At 39.4% G+C, this 19966-nt stretch overlaps 1 protein-coding gene across 1 annotated transcript; it reads left to right on the top strand.

The window, feature by feature from the left end:
* The first annotated feature begins 2133 nt into the window (after positions 1-2133).
* LOC113951684 (glycerol-3-phosphate acyltransferase 3-like) lies at positions 2134-19624 on the top strand. Its single transcript, XM_027652964.1, has 12 exons — positions 2134-2378; positions 8960-9032; positions 10734-11004; positions 12146-12220; positions 12876-12965; positions 13881-13974; positions 14230-14345; positions 15765-15820; positions 16165-16250; positions 17006-17134; positions 18225-18304; positions 18743-19624. The coding sequence occupies exons 1-12, from the start codon at positions 2223-2225 to the stop codon at positions 18855-18857; spliced, it is 1341 nt and encodes a 446-aa protein (XP_027508765.1). The 5' UTR covers positions 2134-2222; the 3' UTR covers positions 18858-19624.
* Positions 19625-19966: the final 342 nt, after the last annotated feature.

Below are 19966 nucleotides of genomic sequence, written 5' to 3'. Positions count from 1 at the left end.
CTTACTCCCACCCAGGGTAGGCAAGTCTTGTCTTCCCTTCTATGCAAGTCTGTCTTCCCTTCTATCCTTTTAAGAAAGAATCCGTCTTTTGTGCGTCCAAACTTATTGCTGAGGCATCCCATTAAGTGAGTCACCACATCTTCCTGTTACTTTGTGGTGTCCTATCAATACTTAATTTTGCCCACCTTTCCTGCCTCACTCAGGTCCCAGAAACTACCTCCACCCTCCCGCCCACAAGGTTTTTAGCACCCAGGCGACATACATACCGATCCCCTGTGCTGGGGCTGATGGCAGCTCTTCAGAGACACTGCCTTGTGCCAGGTGCATCAGCGCCCGCCCATCCAGCTCTCCACTATATGCCACCCTAGGGATCATGTGTTAGCTGGGCAAGCCACTCGAGGAAGAGACTAGTAATGAGAACGTAAGGAGTGGTAGCTAAACAGAAACGGGTGAGTAAAGCTGTTTTACAAACAATAAAACATTGTTCCCAGGGGAGCCTGGAACTGGAGCCTTTTGGCGGGGCAGGTGAGAAAACAGTGGTTGATGGCGTACCTGGCAGCGGCAGCGTGATGGGAGAGTGAGGGGCTTGAGGTTCCTGTTGAGAGAAAAAGCAATGGGAAAGCAGAAAAAAACAAACAGACAAATCAGCAAGATTTTGTAGAAGATGCAGAAAGCTCAGAAAGAAGCCAGAAAGGGGGGAGAAGGCAAAGAAGCTAAATAATGAGAAGAAGCAAAAGAAAAGTTAGACTGCTGAAAAAGATTGCAGTGTAGTTGCAAAGACCCGAAGGATGTCATTCAGCAGCAAATTTGAAGATACAAAAGCTACTTGACTCACTATAGGGCACAAGAAGCATCCCAGAGATTCATGTGAGCTTGAGAACACATCAGGATCCTGTTTGTTGGTGCCTGGGCATGTGGTATAAACTAGAGGACTTGGAGGTGGTACAGCCCACTCTGACATCTCTGCTTCTGTTACTGACTGGAGGGTATTGGGTGCACTTTCTACAGAGAATCTTTGGGTCTGCTTTCATTTCCAAGAAAATCCAGTTTGTGTGTACTCAGATTGCTCCACAGACCAAACAATAGTACATGGGAATGGGAATATTTTAAAAGGACAGCCCCAGCTTTAGGAAAACATGCTGATGTAAGTATGTGCAAAGGGAAAATGCTTTGTGGACTAGCATATCACTGTCTTGGAAGTTTTGCTCATTCTATCAAAGTTAGTTAATTTGTTCTGTGAGAAGATTGTAAACAAGCAGCTGGTGGGCTCCCCTTGAATTCTGGAGTTATTCACCTCTTCAATTGTGCATACAAAGAGGCAGGAGAGAGGTGGCTGTAAGGGGCTGAACTGTGTCTTTCCTAAGAAATACTGAATTAAATTATTGACAATTGATAGGATAGAAGGAGAAACTGGATTATCTATTGCATTTCAATTCTGTAGTTGAATAGATGAAAAGGTTTGAAAGGATGAAAGGCTTGTTACTTCACCAAAGTCTATTTTGTAACCCTGTAATACAGGCTTTTTGGCTAATTTCTGGTAGAGCAACGGAGGGAGCAGGTTTATCATATTGTCAATCCTTGCCTGCTGAAACTTGTGTCTTCATTTCATGTGTGTTATTAAAAAATAAAATAAAAAAGCCTGACTTGCACCTCAAGCTTCAGTTTCATTCCTTTGGTTAAATCCCAAAATGAGGCAGTTATTTCCTCATGAAGCAGAAAATCTGACTAAATAAGTCACCAGTTTGCACAAATGTCAGTTGGAGAAGTGTTTCGTGTGTATTAAATGAGGTTTAGAAGAGAAGATTTTAGGCAGTCTGAAAACCACACCCACCTAGTTCTGTATTGTAATTTGTTGGCAGGACACCTTGTGAAAACTAATTGACACACTGAAAAGTTTTCTTATTGACAGTATCTAATTACCTAACATATATTATTACCTATCATGTGTTTTTTTTTTGTTCTCCCCTGGTGAGTAAATGCTTATCAATTACAAGGAAGTGGGTGGAGTTAGGGTGGGATAAAGGGGGTAGAAATCACATTATCATTGAGAGTATCTGTGGTGTTAGGCTTCAGAGAGCAGCAGTCTTCACCTAAACATAACTTTGGCTCTTAGAATGTGTAATTCTTATTTGGCTCCATCTCTGGAAGCTTGCTAGATTCTCCACTGCGGATGAGCATATATTCTCAGAAAGGCAGCTGGTTGGCATTTTGGAGGAGTAAGCATGGAAGAAAATAGAGAGGGCCATGGTCTTGCAGAAAGCAAGATTTTGTCAGTCTGGATGATTTTGTTTGTGGCGTTAGTTTTGTTGCCTTCGATGTTCCGAGTGTCACTGGGGATTTCTCATTTCTATGTGAATATTGTAATAAAAATATTAGAGGTAAGTTGAGAATTAGGTTCAAAAGGTATTGTTTGCTACAGGACATGTTTAATAATAAAACCTGTACGTTTTTTATAGAAGCCATAAAAGTCAGCAGAAAGAATTCCATTAACTTGGATGTGTTGTTTGAAGCTTTATTTTACATGATAGACTTTGAGTGGTGGCTTTAATGATATCTAGTTATGTGCTGGCTTACATATAATCTGCTGCTGGTTTGAGATTTTCTTGGATTAAAATAGAGACTCCATGATCTCTTCTAGTTCAGGCTGGTTAAAGTACTTCATGCAAGTAACATACTGATGAAAAGTCAGATATAAAGAAAAAGAGGTATTAGTTTATGGGACTTGGTAAGTAATAAGAACATGTATTTTAGATGTACATGAGATTCAGTGGTTTTATTTGGATTATTTTATTTGCATGATATTAATATTTTAGGTAAGAATATTCACTCTGTGTGTTGCTTCTTCCAGATGTAAATCTGGAGGATCAAGCAGTTACAAGTTCTGTTGTACGAGACTTGAGGAATCTGTGCAACCTTTTAAAAGTGTAATTTTTCTAGGGATGAACTGATCATGGCTAAGATCCTAATTCTACTGCTATCAGTAAGAGGTTTCTGAGGCTTTTAATAAGCCATAATTCCATTTAGTTTTTCAAGTTTGACTTTTCGTATCCATCATTAGCCAGAAGTAGGTGCAGTGAATTCATCATACTGAACAGTGAAGGATTTCCATTTTCCAGTAGATTAACTTTGTGCTTCTGGCATAAACCTGCTTTCTGTGAATATACTTTCTACTTGTGGCAGAAAACACATTACTAGTATTATTGCTATTATTATTATTATTAAACTGTTGGAGTCATCTATTTGTGCAGTAGAACATGTCTGTAGCCGTGTGATATAGTTAATATCATAACCATCTTACCTTGCCAATTCTGTCTTTTTTTCTGTCTTATAATTCTTCTATCTATTTTTGTTTGTTTGTTTGCATTTGTTTGAGTGTTTATTTTTTATTTTGTTTTATTTTAATGCTGACTAAGAGCTCTTGGGCAGGATCTGTCTTCAGCTGTATGAACAACATTTAGCATAGTGCACAGGACTGCAAAGTTCAGGGTTACTTGCTTTTTCAGATGCTGGTGTTAATGACAAATGACTGCCTGGAGTGGCTATGTGTAATATTGGCCTTTATATATGAAATGTTTTTTTAATCAACTAGTGCTATGCTAATTAAATTCTTCTTGGTACCTTCTTCTTGGCACTCTTATATCAAATCTGAGAAGGTCTTTGGACAGGTCTTGCTGCTGCAGTTGCCAGACATTAAAATAACTTCCGAATTTTTCCCCCCACCCTCCAGCTTGACCAGAGACGTTTGACCCACTCAGTGTGTGCTTTATATAGGAAGGTACTTCTTTCGTGAAGCACATTAGATATTTCTCTTTCCACAGTTTTTGTAACAGGTTATAAGCATGATAATTTTGTGTTCACAATGCGGAGGATCAATTTATCAAAAAAGAAATAATTAAGTTAATTGTTGTGTGATCAGGTGCAGCCTTTTATGTTTAGTTCCCTGTGGCCACAGCAGCTAATAACAGGAGCAGCACAACTCCATGCACTGCAGTTCAGACTGGCTTGTTTTGTGTTTTAGTTCAAAGTTGCTCCCTAATTGTTCGATGGGCAAAAAAGGAGTTTCCTCTGTTTTCATCTGACAGGGAATTCCAACTACTTTCTTTGAAGTATTGCTCAAATGCTTCTCATTGTGCCAAAAGAGTAACTAAGAGCTATTTTGGGGGGAAATGGGAGGGAGAGAGGATGGAGGGAGTTTTAGGTCACCTTTGCTTGTGCTGTGGCCCACTAGGCTCTTTGCAGGGAAGAGTAGGACTGGGAAATGCTGGGTTAAAACTTGTGCATGTAATTGCTGGGCCTATTCTTTGAGTCCTGGGGCTCATTCCTCAGAATATGGCCGAAATTGCACCTTGGGATACAGTCAGCTTTAAAGCAGGCTTCTATGCACCGCTTGTTTGAGAAATTAACAACTTGACATTGAAAGTCCAGTGAGGGGTGGACTGGTTTCCAGCTGTGACATTATCTAGCTGAGATATTGCTAATGGGGTAATGCACAGAGACCGACCGTGGTTCCTGTTTTTATCCGGAATGGCGAAATAGGATGTCAAACCGGATAGCTAAGCTGAAAATGCTAAGAGCAGATGCTTAGTCATATATTAGCACACTATGGATTATATTGCAGGAATATCAGTGCTTTAGGAAGTACCAAACAACTGGTTGATGTTTCAGCAAAAAAATCCAACCTTGAGCGCTATGACTGGATTCTCCATTATGTTGCATTTGATTTAGTCTGTTATGTAGACCTGCAAAATTAACAGAAAACTTCTCACCTGACAACACTTTATATTTGTTTCTTACAGCTGTAGATGATAAATAGGGAGGCAGAGGGAAAACATGTTTTATTTTTCTCCATGTTTGTCAGCTTGAGAAAAATAAAAAAAGTAGAGATTGAAATTGAGGACTTCAAAGTTAGAAAATATTTTTCAAAGAAAGCATATCTGTAGCCCTTACTGAATTTGCTGGGAGCAAAAAAAATGTGTTTTAGAATAAAGCTTAAGTTTTCAGATTTATTACTAAGCAATGAGTAATAGTGGCATATGATGAGATAAGTCAATTTGATTTCTTGACTTCACTGAAGTGTTTTAGCACTGTGAACAGTGACTGGAACAAATGGAAAAGATGTAATCATGTATGGAAATAATTTGTACCCTCTAGAAGTGATAAAGATGAATGTGGTTTGATTTCTGATAGGGTTACTTTTTCCCATATGCTTGTAAACTTCTATTTGTAAATAATGTGTTTTCTCTGAGTTTGTATTTGCTTGTCTATATCAGGGTTTGATGGAAATGACAATACTAGCAAAGCCGTTCTAGGGATGTTATTCCAGCTGTTCCAAAAGAAAATGCCTTTGCTCTCACAGTCCTGTGGAGAGTCAAAGAAACATATTGAACAGCTGTAGCTCTATTTGCCAAGAATCTTCCGGAATTTTGAGTTCTGAACTTCTGTATGAAATTGAAGCATTGTTGTTTCTTGAGAAATACTCTCATGTAGGAAAGACATCTAATAATTGTGAATAGTCTTTGAATTGATAGCTACACCGAGGTAGCTAATATGCTGTAAATTCCCACTGGAGTATGAGCAGATGTTGCTGACACTTAAACTAGTGAAAGAAGCTCCCTGCTGTGCTTTCCTGGCTATCCTGAGCTAGCCTCTGCAACGAAGCCCAAACAAATTACATCTCTGCCCCTATTCCAAACAAATGTTTGTGACCCTTCTCAACCTACTTCATCTGCCCTCACTAAAGCAGGCAGGAGATTTGTGAGTCATTTTCACAATCTGATGGTGGACAGTCACATTCCCTCAGACATACAATGTAATGCTCAGATCATTTGATCTGGGTTCTTGGTTGTGATGTGAAAGGGGAAATGAGGCCAGACAGAAAGGACTGTTGGATGAAAATGTCCCAATTGCTCGATCTTAGATGGTGATTTTAGTTTGTGCTAAAAAACTACTGACCTTCTCTTTGCCATTGTATTGGAAGACTATGGGGAGTAATTGCCCCAAAGCCTTTGTCACACATGAGAAAAGGATTGAGAAAAGCCAGTGTAATGAGTGACTAGAAAAACCTCTTATAAGAATATGGGAGAAGGTGTAGTAAAATATGAGAAGAGATGCAAAACTGAATTATTACATAGTATAGAAAAACAGAGTACTTTAAATGGAAAAGGGAGGAAAAACTGCAAAACCCTCATAAAAACACAAAAAGTGAGATTTTGGAAAATGAACATTCCGTATTGTATAGTTTTTCCTGTCAGGTACTATGAAGAAAGTAATTAATATAACCAAGTATTGGGCATTCTTATTTTGTTTAGAATGTAATTACAGGAAGCTCAAACAAATGGACTGTTGGAGTTAAGCTGTCAGGTCTTCAGTATTCCATCTGGGATCAACCACTGGATGTTTGGACTCCTTGTGTCCTCATCGCTTCAGAAATGGGAGTGAGGAAAGCACAGCACCTGAGTTCTCGTTCAGTCAGCAAACTTAGGAATGAAGTTGCTACATTTAATACTTAAATTCTGTGTTAGTTGCAACATCTGTTTTTTTTTTTTTTTTTTTGTAAGGCATTTAAAACATCCTTTCATTACTGTTTTGCAACAAAGACCAGCATGACAGCTCTGTCTCAATGCTGTGCAATACAAAGGTTATCGCAAAGACTTATTTCATTTTTAAAAACAAATTATACGTACAGATGCAACTGAATGCAGAACAACATAGTAGCTAGTCTGCTGAGTCAGTCCAGAGTTTGACCTAGACAGACAGCTTTGACAGGCTTCAATTCAACTGCTCAATGAAAAGCTGAAGAGCTGGGTGGTTGTATGGTCAGATTCCCTCCTCACTCCTTGATGCCTCAGTCTCCCATGCCAGTTCATGAGCTGGGACGGTTTTGTGTTCCACAGTAATTTTCATCCATGTTTTTTTTGTAACTGCTCCCATTTCAAATGATCTCTGGTGACATGTTCTGGACAATGAACTCACAACTTAACTGTGTTTTGTGGAAATATATTGCCTTTTTCTTGCTCATACACTCTGCCCACTCTGTCTCACTCTTTCTCTGTTCTATGAGTCAAGACTTTATATTTTACTAGTAATCTTTATAAATTTTTGTTGGTTTTGACTTGTCTTACTCATTTAAATTAGTTAACAGATATTTTGAGTCAGCTTGGTCAGTAATTATCACCCTTTTTCTATCTGGCAATCAAAAGCCAGCCTTCTTGAGGCATTCCAAATCCTCCAGGACAGTATGAGCAAGCTCATTTCTTGCAGTGCTTGCTGGCTGCCAGGTGCCTCTCTATGTAGGAGGACTGTGATAGGCAAGATAAGAGTGGTAGACAGGAGATAAGAAAACAGAGTAAGGCAAAAAGGCTTTATTTGTCAAGCTCAGTGATTTTTTATTTATTTTCCTCCCTCATGCCATACAAGTATCCTAAAAGAATATTGGGGAAGGGGTGAGAACCAGCAGTACATTATAAAGAGGTTAAATTTGCCACATGTCTGCCTTTACTCTCTTTTGCAACATTGCTGTACCTGTTCCGGATGTTCTTTCATTTCTCAGTGTGTGGGCTGCTGTTTTCATGACATCCCCTGGCTCCACAATTCTGACTCTTCATGTGTTGCAAAAGATTGAGACAGATGATGTACCAGTTGACCTTTTCAAGAGAGTAATAGGGAAGTATAGTGAAGGGCTGTGGAGTGGGATTTTTTTTTTTTTAATTTCTTCTTTTTTGATTTTGTTTGTTTGTTTGTTTTATGGTGTTATAACAAATGGTTTACATGGAGTTTAAAGCACCCCATCAAAGCCTATTCTGCTTTCACTTTTTTCTTTTCTTTTAAGATGGCTGGTAAGAAAAAGTCAACTAAGGGTAACTAAAATATCCTAACTATGCCTTGGCAAAGTAACCCTTTTTTTACTGACTTTAATGCTACAGAAGGAGCTGGTAGAGAGCATACAAAACTTAAGGATGGCAAAAAAGCTAATTGATATTGTTGGCACATGCAACACATTGTAGTGTAGTGAAGACTATTTGAGATCAGCTTTGTGGTGACTTAAATGGCTGAGTAAGAAGGAAATACACTTTAAGCAGGAGTTTATCCTGAAGCAGATGGATTATCCTTATCTGTTGTAGATGGGTAGCTTTAATAGCAGGTGAAGGCATAAGATGAGTGGGTTGTTGATTCTTTGATAATGAGCAGAGCCTACACTCAAGCATCCGGTGTCCTTTGTTAGGCCAGATATCTTGACATAAATACAGGAAGATCTAGGACTCGCTAGAGCTACTATTTATATATGTATGATGAAAGCATTCAAAACTATGAAAACTTGAAAAATTAGGCATATTGGTATATTTGATTTTGCTAAGGGAGAGTTTTATGATGTTCTGCACAGGGAGGAGAAACTTGGTTTAGCTCAAAAAGGTGAGGACGGGGAAGGGTGAAAGCCCATTACCAAAGCTATTCCTTCAGAAATACCAAGGATACAAAATGTTGCTGCCTCTGTTTTCTGTTAACAGAAACCACATTAATGCCCCAAAAATGAGGTAATCTCTTTTATTCTTTAAAATTAATTTTTTTAGATCTATTTTTTCAGCATCTTTCTAATGTCAGTGATAGTATTTTGCATAACCCTATTGCCTGAAGCTAAGTGGAAAAGAGAGTGTTTTGGACCCATGGATCTCATAGTCTTTCAGGTAGCTCAGTAATTTGTTGAGCCTCCAGAAAAAAAACAACTGTGTCCTGAAAAGAAGTTTGAGCCAAACAATTTTTCCTAGAAATGGTGAAAGGTAGTCTGTGTAACAAATGAAACAGGAGGTGTGCAGGACAGCCTTCAGGCTCACTTTGAAAAATGAAAATCTAAGACCATGTAGGAGTAAAAGAGGCTCAGACAACTCACCTAAGGTAATTACAGAATGTCTAGAAATGATGAAATTAAAACCATCAACATCTACTTTTCTTGTTTTGGGAACAGTGGGCCACCCTGCAGATTGAGGAGGGAGTAAAAAAGCAGAAGGCGCTGGCACTTGAAAATTTAATCTCCACTGGTAAGATCTCTGAATGAAGGGGACACAGCACTATTCATCTTGTAAAAAGGCAACTATTTAAAAATCTTACTTAGAAAGGAGTTTGATGGGCAAATAACTGTTGAAGTTCCAAAGCTACAGAAGGGTGTTATAAGCAAGATAACCTGCAAATTATAGAGTCTTCTTGAATAAAAGAACCTAGAGACTAGTGTGGGTATAGAAAGACATTGATGATAAGCATTTGGGAAGCTGTCCCTGTTTTCATGAGTATTTCGTGCTTTCTGACTCCACCAGCTCTCTCTTTACAAGACTGAGAGGAATGAGTGTTCATTGCTCTTGACTTTGCTCTGCATGGATTCTCTTTTGTTTCTTGTAACTCCTCGCATGGAAAAAACCCAGGGTCTCTCAAGTGAAGGAGCTACAGCATCCCATGGATCACAGATAAATTTTGCATTCTTGTCTAGGCATGAGGATAAAATCTGAGTAATTTTTTCCCCCAACTATTTTTCCTTTCTTCTTTGACCAGAGGGGAGTGGGTTAAGTTCTCATGGTAATCCTTTTACTTGAAGTGTCATTTTTAGTCATTAGTCATGTAGACTGCTTGGTTTGTCAGCTAGTAAGTTTTGGGTCTGATGATTTTCTGGGTGTTGAAAGTTTGTTTGACTGAAGTGCAGCTGGAAGAAAGTTTTGTGATTCTGGTGGGAGGTAGTATATTGATTAAGATAGATTAAGTGTATTTTGAGTAATGCGCATTTAATGTCATCCAATACACTCCCTCCAAAAAAACCCCAAACAAACAAACAAAAACAAAAAACCCACACAACAACCAAAAAGCCAAAAAACAAAACCAAAAAAAACCCAAACTAAACAAAAAAAAAAACCAAAACCACAAACAAACAAAAGAAAACAAAACCAAAAACAGAAAAAAACCCCCAAAACCAAAAGGCAAACAAGAAGGCCAAGTGTTAGCTGGTATGAATCAAGACAATTTTAGTCACTTTAACCAGCCAGATAAGAATCTGGTCTCAGAGTGACCTCAGCAAACACACTGAAACTTGCTGTGTGGTTGTCCTATGGGGTGTAATTTTACAAATAGAAGAGCATGAATGTGGTTTTATTCTTCCAGCACAATGTGTCTGGAAGAACAACGTGCAATGTTACACTATGCGTGTTTTGGGGGTGGGGGGAAATCCAGACACTTCCAAGTTACTTGGTAATGAGGGGACTCTCAAAGGAGAAGGGATAGAGGAAGAGAGAAAGCCCTGAAAAAAAAAAAATACAGAGGAAGGGGTTTGTTACAGCTGGGAAAAAGTAAAACTAATCAACAGCAACAAGAACAATAAATATACAAGCACTGGCTGAATCTGAGTCAGGGCACCAGGAGGGATCTGCAACCTTGGCAGTGCATTGTTGACATTTCTAGGTGTGTGTACATATGTTGTTTGGTAAATGACAATGAAGTAGGTGTTGCGCTCAAGGTTTTATTTGCAGCTTTATCTGAATGCTTTTCTCCTTCCTCAGCAATTTAGGGGGGTTATATGGCATAGGGTTAGAGAAGTAACTTGTGGAATTACATGTCAGTACATAAATGAGGCATAACAATGCAATTATGGTGCTTGAGTAGGAGGAAAGCTATTTCTAAAAAGCACGTGTATTTTACTCTCTTTGGAACCCATGTTGTTCATTTCATCGTGTGGAAGGAGGACTCATTTCCTCATGCAGGGATCATCCAGAGAGATGACACCCCCATGGAAGAGGAGATTGCTGGCCGGTGCCAAGGGTGCTTCAGCCTTGCTGATGTTATGTACTTCTCCAAGAAGGGGTGTGAGGCAGTTGCAGAAGACGAAGTCACTCGACGGTTCTCCTCCGAGGAGCTGGTGTCCTGGAACCTCCTCAGCAGAACCAATGCCAACTTGCACCGTGTCAGCTGGCAGCTCACTGTTGTGTGGGTCATTGGGATCCTAGTTCGGTATTGTCTCCTGCTGCCTTTTCGGTGAGCCAGATGTATTTTGCTGGGTTCTGCTTTTCATGTTACTTTTTACAGAAGCTGTGTAATAATATGGCTTTTGTCTGTTTTCCAAGATGCCATCTAAACTCAAATATCCCTAAAAGAAAAAAAAGAGGTGCCAAAGATGTAAATTTCTCATGTTCCATATGTTTGATTAGTAACTAATTAATAGTAATTAGTAATTAATTTGTTTTTAAATCCAGCAAAACTGTATAGGGATAAACAGGATATCTTTTTGTTAGGTAAAATAACAACTGTTTCAACTGAAAGGATCAGGCTCTACTTGCCTAAGAGACAGGGAGACTGTGTGCTGAACACTTGGGATTTGAAGCAAAGCCAGTGTTCATGGGGCATAGGGCTGAATGGAGGGGAAAAAAAAGAGACATCCACTTGGAATGTATTAAATGTTCAGCATTTTAAAATTGTCTATTAAGCAAAACCAACCTTTGTCGTATTGACCAAACCATTACAAATATTCATGTGTTCTTGCAAACAACAGGAGCTTTTAAAATTCCTTATTCTTTTGATGGGTGGGCAATATACTTACAACCTAGCTGAAGTGCATGGTGGAATTTTGTACCAGTCACATAGCCAAGCACATATACCTGGCTGTAAACTTAGATATACAGCTTAAGAAGACAACATTTGTGTAGAAATGGCTTCAATATACTTGTTGGGTCAGCCATTAGTAACCAACAGAACTTAATTTTTATCCTTTTAGAGTGGAAATACATACCAAAATTTCTGGATAAGTTTTTAAAAATGAAATTCTGAGACCCTTTTGGCCCTGAGAAATCTCACCTGCATAAAAGAACACCAGCCACTACTTGCTGTCCTCTTTGAACACCATGGCTTCTTCACCATGTGATACCTTTAGATCAGAGCCTGGTGCTTTTTGGAAGTTAGGCTCCAAGCAGCACAAGGCTTTGTAACCAGTGCAGGATTAATTGGGTGAAAACATGTGCTTGTATTGTCCTGTTGGCCCTTAGCGGTTTCTAATGCTAGTTAGATGCTGTTATGGTGGAGGGAAGCATTGTGAAATGGATCAAAGGGCCATAAAATGTTTTCTTGCTTACTCTTCCAGTTTTGCTTCTTAACATTTAATTAAGATTATTTTACTTTGTAGCGTCTGCTTGTCTGTTTTCAGCATCCTGTTGCTGGTGTTGGCCAGTATGGTAGTAGGACAGTTTCCAAATGGCAGGTAGGTGTTTGCTGAGGGTTCTACTGATTTCTTTTTCATTTCTTTAAGGATTTGAACTAGTAGTTGGAACACTCTGCTTGTGGCCAGAGGATTAATGTGGACTATCATGGGATGACTTTTTCTCTACTGTAAACTTACGGAGTTCTATGAGAGAGAGTATGGCAATGGCATCTGAAAGCAGACATGCAATGTAAGCCAGATAGATACTGCTGGAAGCATGTCTTAGAGCATAAAATAGAGTATACTCTACCTGAGTCAGAACAGGGCAATTAAATCGCCTGTGCTGAGCAATTCCATATTAATACTTTGAGATTGTTGTGTCCTGTCACTGCAGGAAACTCAAATGTGATTCACCAGCTAGATAGTGCTATATTAAATTTATGTTAGTGAATGAGAAGAAATCTATAAAACAAAACCCTATTATCTTCTCTGCTTTGAATCTGGTGCATTTAGAATAGATTACAGTAAGAGAGTGGATCAAGAATATCTCTGATATCAATGAGCTCCTTCTGTGTGGCATTGCTACTGCAGAGAATCCTCTTAGTGTGGGCTTTGTAGTAACAGCTATTTGGAATAATCTGGAGAGTTTACATTGGAGTGTTCTATGACTGACTACATAGAACTGGAAATGTATGTATGGTTTCATTTCTTTTAGAGTTAAAGGCTGGCTGAGCAACCAGGTTCAGATGATATGTGCCACACTAGGTGTCCGATGTCTGAGTGGTCTTGTTCATTTTCACAACAGGTGAGTGGTTCCAATCTGCTCTCAATGGGTTGGTATTCCTTCTTACAGTACTTAATGTCTCAAGTTTCAGAGAAGGATTCTTATTCCATTACTGCATGGATACTATGATGGCATAATTTATCCAAAAAGCTGTTTGGATCATCTAGACTCTATCAGGATGTTTGCATGCCCTATTGTGTCTTCTGTTGTATAGTGGCAGGGTATGTGTAGGTGAAGTAGTACTTGCGTTCCTGGTTAAATAGACACTTAGACATTTTTCAATGTTTGCCATGAACTTGTTTTAACCACATGCAAAAATATTGCCATAAAATGTTCATCTGTCCCGGTAGCCAATTTGTTTAGTAACTAATTCTTCGTGCTCTCCCCTGAAGTAAGTTATGGGAGGCATTTTGGTAAATCTTTGTAGTGTCTTGCTTGCTTAATGGTATGCTTTATGTCATGGAGGCTTCTGAAATATCTTGTTTGTGCTTTAGAAAGAAAAGCAAAATCATGCTGCAGCGTCTTTGCTTCTAGAATTTTAGTGTCCAGATATTCTTTGATACATTCCTCTGTGAATGGTAATATATACAGCTAAAATGCATATCCAGGGAAATCTCATATTTTTAGCTAAAAGGAAACTGGTTTTGGTGAAATGCCAGAACTGCTGAAATGTGAAGGGACTCTCGAAAGTGTGAGGAAAGATGACTTATCTGCTGTAATGTACTACCAGAAATTTAACATAGGTGTTGTAATACTAGTATTTTAAAAGGTTTTGTGTTCTCTCGCTTCTACTGATTTGCAGATAAGCCATGGGCCTGAAATGCTTTTGTCACTCAGTCTTGATTGTTCATGTATGCTTGCTGGATGGGTCATCTGATGGGGCCTGTAGTCTGGAGAATAAATGTTTAATAATTACCTTTGTGGTTGTCATTGCAGGGAAAACAAACCACAGCAAGGAGGCATCTGTGTAGCCAACCACACATCTCCATTAGATGTCGTAATCCTGGTCAGCGATGGATGCTACTCCTTGGTATGAACAAGAGAGTTGGTAAATATCAGTACTGTTGAGATGCCTGTAGATGTAGTGTTGGGGAAGAGGATAAACTAACTGGTCAAAAGAGAGGGATTTGATAGCATTCAAATTCGCATTTTGGACTGCAAAAAAGCACATGCTGGCAAGTGTGTGTGCATTTATGACCAAGAGAATTGGTACAATTTGTGATGAAGCTTAGAAACAGATGTGTGTGTGCGTTTGCATAGTAACAAGTGTCTTTTGGTCTTGCAGGTTGGCCAGGCACACGGAGGGCTTATAGGACTCATTCAAAAATCTTGCATGCGGACCGGTCAGCATGTCGTATTTGAACGTTCGGAAATGAAAGACCGTCATCTGGTGAGGAAAAAGTAAGGTAGTGTGAGCTGTTTGCTTAATTGTCTGGTCAGGTCTAGTAATTGTGAGGTTCAAGCATAAGCTGAGGCTGCTCTTACCCTGCATCTCTCCTTGGTGGGCAGCTGTAGGTTGTCAGCAGTGTAAGGTTTGGAACTGCTCTGTCAGAGAAGGTGCAGGGTGTAGCAATCATCTTTAAGGTCCCTTCCAGCCCAAACTATTCTCATAATTCTACTCCACGTTTGATCATTTGCCACGTAACCTCTGGGAATTTCTGCATCGCTACAACTGCCCTGTCTGCCACAGGCAGGACCCTATTCATTCAGTTTTGAGGCTGTGATTTGGGATGTCAGGACAGAAACCAGAGTTCTGTCTGCACTTCTGCTTCCCAGATCATAGCTTGTCCTGGTACATTTACTCACCAGCTCTGAGCAACAAAGCTGGTTGTATCTGGTGTTATCACAGCATAAAGAGAGAGTGACTGCAGCGAATTAAAACCCCCCAAACCAAGGTACCACCTAGCTGCTAGAAGCTGGAAGAGCACCTGGAGTAGTATCATAAAATTTTTGCTTAATGCCTATACTGCTCTCAAGACATGCAATACTGATTCCTGGCAGAGAAAACATGTTGGCCTTTAAGGACATAAACAGGATTGACTCAGTATGACAGTTCTTATAGAATCAGGTGTTTACAGAGACTGTTCTTAGTCGTCCTAAATCTTCATGAGAAAGGGTGCAATGCTGCTAACATGAAGTATCTATGACAGTTTGTCCTTAGAAAATTGGAAAGGGTTCCCTATGCTAGATCATTCTCTTTTTCTTAATTTTTTTTTATTTTATGGTATCTGATATTTTGCTTTTGTTCTTTAATGCAGACTGGAGAGGAGCTGCATGCTCTTGAGTCATAGGAAAGATGGGTGTCTTGGAAAACAACAGATTTTGGTGTCAGTCATCTGCTTAGTGGTGATACATTTGTTTTTAAGTGATGCAGCTAATGTAGTAAGATAGCAGCCTGTCACTTGACTAGATGTGGAGAATCATTAGATACATGTAAAACTGATGCTATGTACCTAGAAGGCATGAAAACTAGAAATATGGAATATACTTCAGTCAGGCAAGTTTGACTGTGTTCATAGCTGAAATCTGGGAAGTTATTTTCACAGACTTCAAGTACCACCATTTTCTGGCTTCATGTTAACTAGGTTAAAATGGTAAAATGAAACTTCATACAGTTTTGTAAAAAATGTACTTCTGTAATTAGCAAGAGAGAGTTTCAGGCCTGTGTCTCACTATCACATGTCCCAGCTGAGGCTACTGCCTGGCAAAAGACAACAGGGCAAGGGCTTTTCTTGTCCTGTGAAGGAGGTAATGGATGTTTAAATGCTTGGACAAATACAAATATGAAATATACAGTGAAATTTTATTTTCTCTCCACAGAATTAGAGAACACATTGCAGATAAGGCCAAATTACCCATTTTAATTTTCCCAGAAGGTAGGAAACAACTATATTGATTTTATTGCTCTTTTCACTTCTTGCCACTGAGTGCAGTTCATTATATCCAGTCTTTAAAAGTGAGGTGTTTGTTTTTAGTTTGTAGAATTAATTAGCTCTTGTGAGATATTAAAAGTTCTAGTATCTTACAACAGTTTTATGACAGTCTATTTGCTTTAGCATATAACATAATGGAAGAGAGTACAGGCTCTGGGATTTTGTTCCAGAACTAAAGCTTACTTTCTCCTTTGGCAACTTAAGTCTCCTTAAGACAGTTTATGATTCATTTGCAGATACTTTTCTCAGAATGGATTAAGCTCTTCATCTGTTTTAATTCTGGCCAGGTACCTGCATTAACAACACATCAGTAATGATGTTTAAGAAGGGAAGCTTTGAGGTAGGAGGGACCATCCATCCAGTAGCAATCAAGGTAATGTAACTGCAGTTTTCCAAATGTGGAAGAATTGTTTGCAAAAGCTTCTCATGTCAGAGAAGGTGTTCATGTGTAAACCTTATAAAGGGGCTTGTTTGGTGTGAATGAGATACCGAATAAACCCTGAGAAAACGAAAACTTGGTGGTTTGCAATGTTCAGTGCAGTATGGGAAATGTTTCATCAAGGATCTTTGCAACTGGTTAGGAGCAACCTGAAAAGTACAGTGGCACTTGTCGTGCTGTGTGTTCAGTTCTGCTTGCTCACTCTGTCCTAGGGCTCCTGGCTGTTGTGAGCTCTGAGGATAAAGGCACTTTGCTTAGCACTTCCAAGTCTTTCTGAGTAGCTTTAGCCAAGTTGCCCTAAATCTAGATATGTTAGTTACTTTTTCTGGAACTCTAACATTGCCTAATCTTAAGGAAATCATTAAAAGTGGTGTGAACATTTTTCATTAAACCTTCGTAGTCAGCATGTCTGTAGATGACAAGTCTTTACATTTCAAGTAAATCTCTTGTTACAGTTGTGTTTCAATGTGTCTGTTACAGTTTGAGGTCCTGCATGGCTTGTAAATGAAAAATGTTAGAAACTTTTAATAAATGTTGGAGCTTTACTCTGATGCTTTTAGGAGGTGTGAGTAGATTTACCCCTTTTTAATAAGCTGAACTGTGACTTTGTGGCTGAAAAAAAAGCAGCTTATGTGATTTAAACTAAGGTAGCAGATCATGCCCTTGTGCTTATTCTTCTTGTCTTCCAGTATGACCCCCGCTTTGGAGATGCCTTCTGGAACAGCACAAAGCATTCTATGATGACCTATGCTTTCAATCTGTTGACCAGCTGGGCTATTGTCTGTAACGTATGGTACCTGCCACCGATGGTCCAAGAAGTACTTATGCTTTTCTAAGTTTTGAAAATGCTTTTAAAATGTTGTCTGTGTTACTGTGCATAGTGTTTGTGAATTTTTATTGATAACTTAATGGACTAAGACTAGAAAGCAACATTACAGTCTTAAAATTGAGCACGGATTCATGTGGGTTAGTTATCTTCAAGTAAAAACTAACCTTGAAGATATTCAAACGTTCCTGCACCGTGCTCCCTATTGCTGCTAAAACCTTTACTTGAGTGCAGGTGCAGTTGCTTTCTTCTGATCCTTGAGACTAGAAGAGACATAGGTTTATGCTGCAGGAGTCCTGCCCCTCAGTCTGGCATAGACCTCCTGTTTTTACTCTAGAAGTGATACATAGATTCAGGCCTTCTCTTCACTCCATACAGGGTCGCTTCTGCCTTCTATGTCACCCCTGCTACCAGCATCTTCCCAACACCCTGTTCTCTGTAACAGCTTCCTCCTACCACCTTGTTTCTCAGCCCTGCAGCATATCCAGCTAATCCTTTGCCCAGCAGCTTTACCCCACAACTTGGCAGAGCCTCCCAGCCCACTGCCCTATATGCCACCCTGACTCTGACAAAGTGCTCAAGCCTTTTTCTCTAGCAAAGCCCTAGTTTAGTATTGCCTACTGTGGTCTTTGCTCAGCCCTAATTTTGGCAGGGAAGCTGCTGTAATGCATGTATCTTCAGTTCTCTGAAGTTTGGGCACAGTCCTGTGAGCTCACAAAAATTTAAATGCACCAGGCCCAACCCTGTTCAAGAACCCCGTCTCCTGCAAGGGTGATCCTGTCAGTGTGTTCCCAGCTTCAGACTCATGCTGAAGTACTGGGAGCAGACACATCCCCTGCTCTGGCCAGACCTGTGACCTCATACTGTGTGTTGTTTGAGATTGCCCCAGAAACCAGAGAGCCTCCCACTTAGTTCTTTTTGGCACTGACTGGTGGCAAACTGGGCAGCGTTCCCCAGGATCAGCCCTGCAAGTCACATCTGGCTTGTGGGTCTGGAAGTGCCTGCTGTCTGACAAAATGTCTTTAAGTGAGGCACAGAAAAAACATTTATGTTGTAAAGCAAATAATTAATATATTTTTCAGGAAGAAGAAGATGCTGTTCACTTTGCCAACAGAGTCAAGGCTGTCATTGCTGCTCGGGGAGGAATGTCTGTGCTTCCTTGGTAAGAAGCAACACCTCTGAGATTGGGTTTAAAGCCTTTTAAGGTGTTCTGTATTCTGAAACATTAGCCTGGAATCTTTTAAAACTTCTTCCAGATTTGCTTTGCTTGCACTTGTAGTCCATCACCCTTACTGACTTTAAATCCAGAAAATATTCCTTGAACAATTCTATTAGAATAAATAGAATAATATAGTATATAGAGAGAAATAGAGCTGACAGGTAGATCTAGCCAGCAGGTAGTGTTAGGTGAAAATGAATTATTTGACTGTTAAATGCTGGGTTAAGAAAGGGCATTGTTGTGTGGTAAGACTTGGCAGTACAGATCATTTAGCATTGTTGTACAAAATCCAACGTTAAACTACGCGGTCTAAGTATTGCAATGTTTTTCTGCCTTGACCCTGAAGTGAGCTCAAGGCTGTTTCTTTTCTGTATCTTTCAGGGATGGGGGACTAAAAAGGAAAAAGGTGAAAGAGTCTTTCAAGGAAGAGCAACAGAAAAAATATTGCCAGATAGTAATAGAAAATGGATCTGTGGGAAACGGAAATGTTTGTTAAACGGTATTTATTTTATCTCATTTTTCCATGACTTATCTCCACCAGAAAATAGACTGGGTTTTGTATGAAGCCAAACATGTTTTCCTTCTGTCCCTGTAAGATATTTTGCATATGACACAGCAGGGAAACCATAAAGAGATATCCTTATTTAATGCAAAAGACTCTAATTTTATAAATAGAAAAATATACAATCTACTAGTAAAATTCTCTCCGATGTTGAATGAGAAAAATCGGCAATAAAATTACTTAGGCTCATTAAAACACCATTTTAAAACATTTACAATACCTTGAGGACTTAAATGGTTACCTGTTAGCTTCTAACAAAACAACTCTGTAGTCCTAGCCTGCTGTCTCAGTGACTTGGACTAGCAGTGTTCCTGTCAGCCACAGTAATCATGTTGCTGTGGAGAGCTCCTCACATAGGAGATTAGGCAGTTCACCAAAATATGTTTTCCAATTTGTGTGTTGAAGAGGAAGTGCTGGATGTCAGAGGGGAAAAAAAAACACGTGCTGACTTTCCCCTCCATGTCACAAGAAAAGAGGGACAGCAATGTAGAAAGTTTTCTGTTCTGACAAAGAGCACAACAGTGTCCAGGGCAGCATGCCCCTAATGCCTGGGTGTGTGATGCTGAGGTAAATTAGTCACAGCCAAGGACAGTGTCAAAGAAAATATATTGTGGTTTTAAATTACATTTTATCTTCTAGTTTTGTTATGTCCCTTTCTGTGTCTGCTTGTATGCATTACACAAATTAAAGAAAACATTTGATGTGACGTCCATTGTCCTGTGTTACCATTTCTGGAGAGCCCCCTGCTTATGTTACCACTCGATATGAAGGCTAAGGATTTGCTCTCTGACAAGCCCACCCTCCAGAAATAAATAGAACAACTGCACACAAGAAGTATGAGATGGAAATATTTCCATCACTTACAGTATTTACTGGTATAAAATATTTGCTCTCCTGGTAAGTAGCTCCCATATGGAAGGATCTGGCTTCTTAAATGATCTGAATAGCCCTAATGAAACACACACAAATAGGTGTTATTTTACCCAAGGTGTTCTGTGACAGAGATGTTGGTAAGGACAGTTAATAAGGTTTACATGAGAGCC

Source organism: Corapipo altera, unplaced genomic scaffold, assembly GCF_003945725.1.
Source record: "Corapipo altera isolate COAL_440 unplaced genomic scaffold, ASM394572v1 69, whole genome shotgun sequence".
Classification (NCBI taxonomy): Eukaryota; Metazoa; Chordata; class Aves; order Passeriformes; family Pipridae; genus Corapipo; species Corapipo altera.
Note: the sequence above shows the minus strand (reverse complement) of the source record. Positions and strands in the feature narration are given on the sequence as shown.

Coding starts and splice junctions, on each gene's coding strand:
- LOC113951684 (XM_027652964.1), top strand. CDS start 2,223: ATGGAAGAAAATAGAGAGGGCCATGGTCTTGCAGAAAGCAAGATTTTG. Junction 13,975..14,229: donor GCGATGGATGCTACTCCTTG/GTATGAACAAGA, acceptor TTGGTCTTGCAG/GTTGGCCAGGCACACGGAGG. Junction 14,346..15,764: donor CGTCATCTGGTGAGGAAAAA/GTAAGGTAGTGT, acceptor TTCTCTCCACAG/AATTAGAGAACACATTGCAG.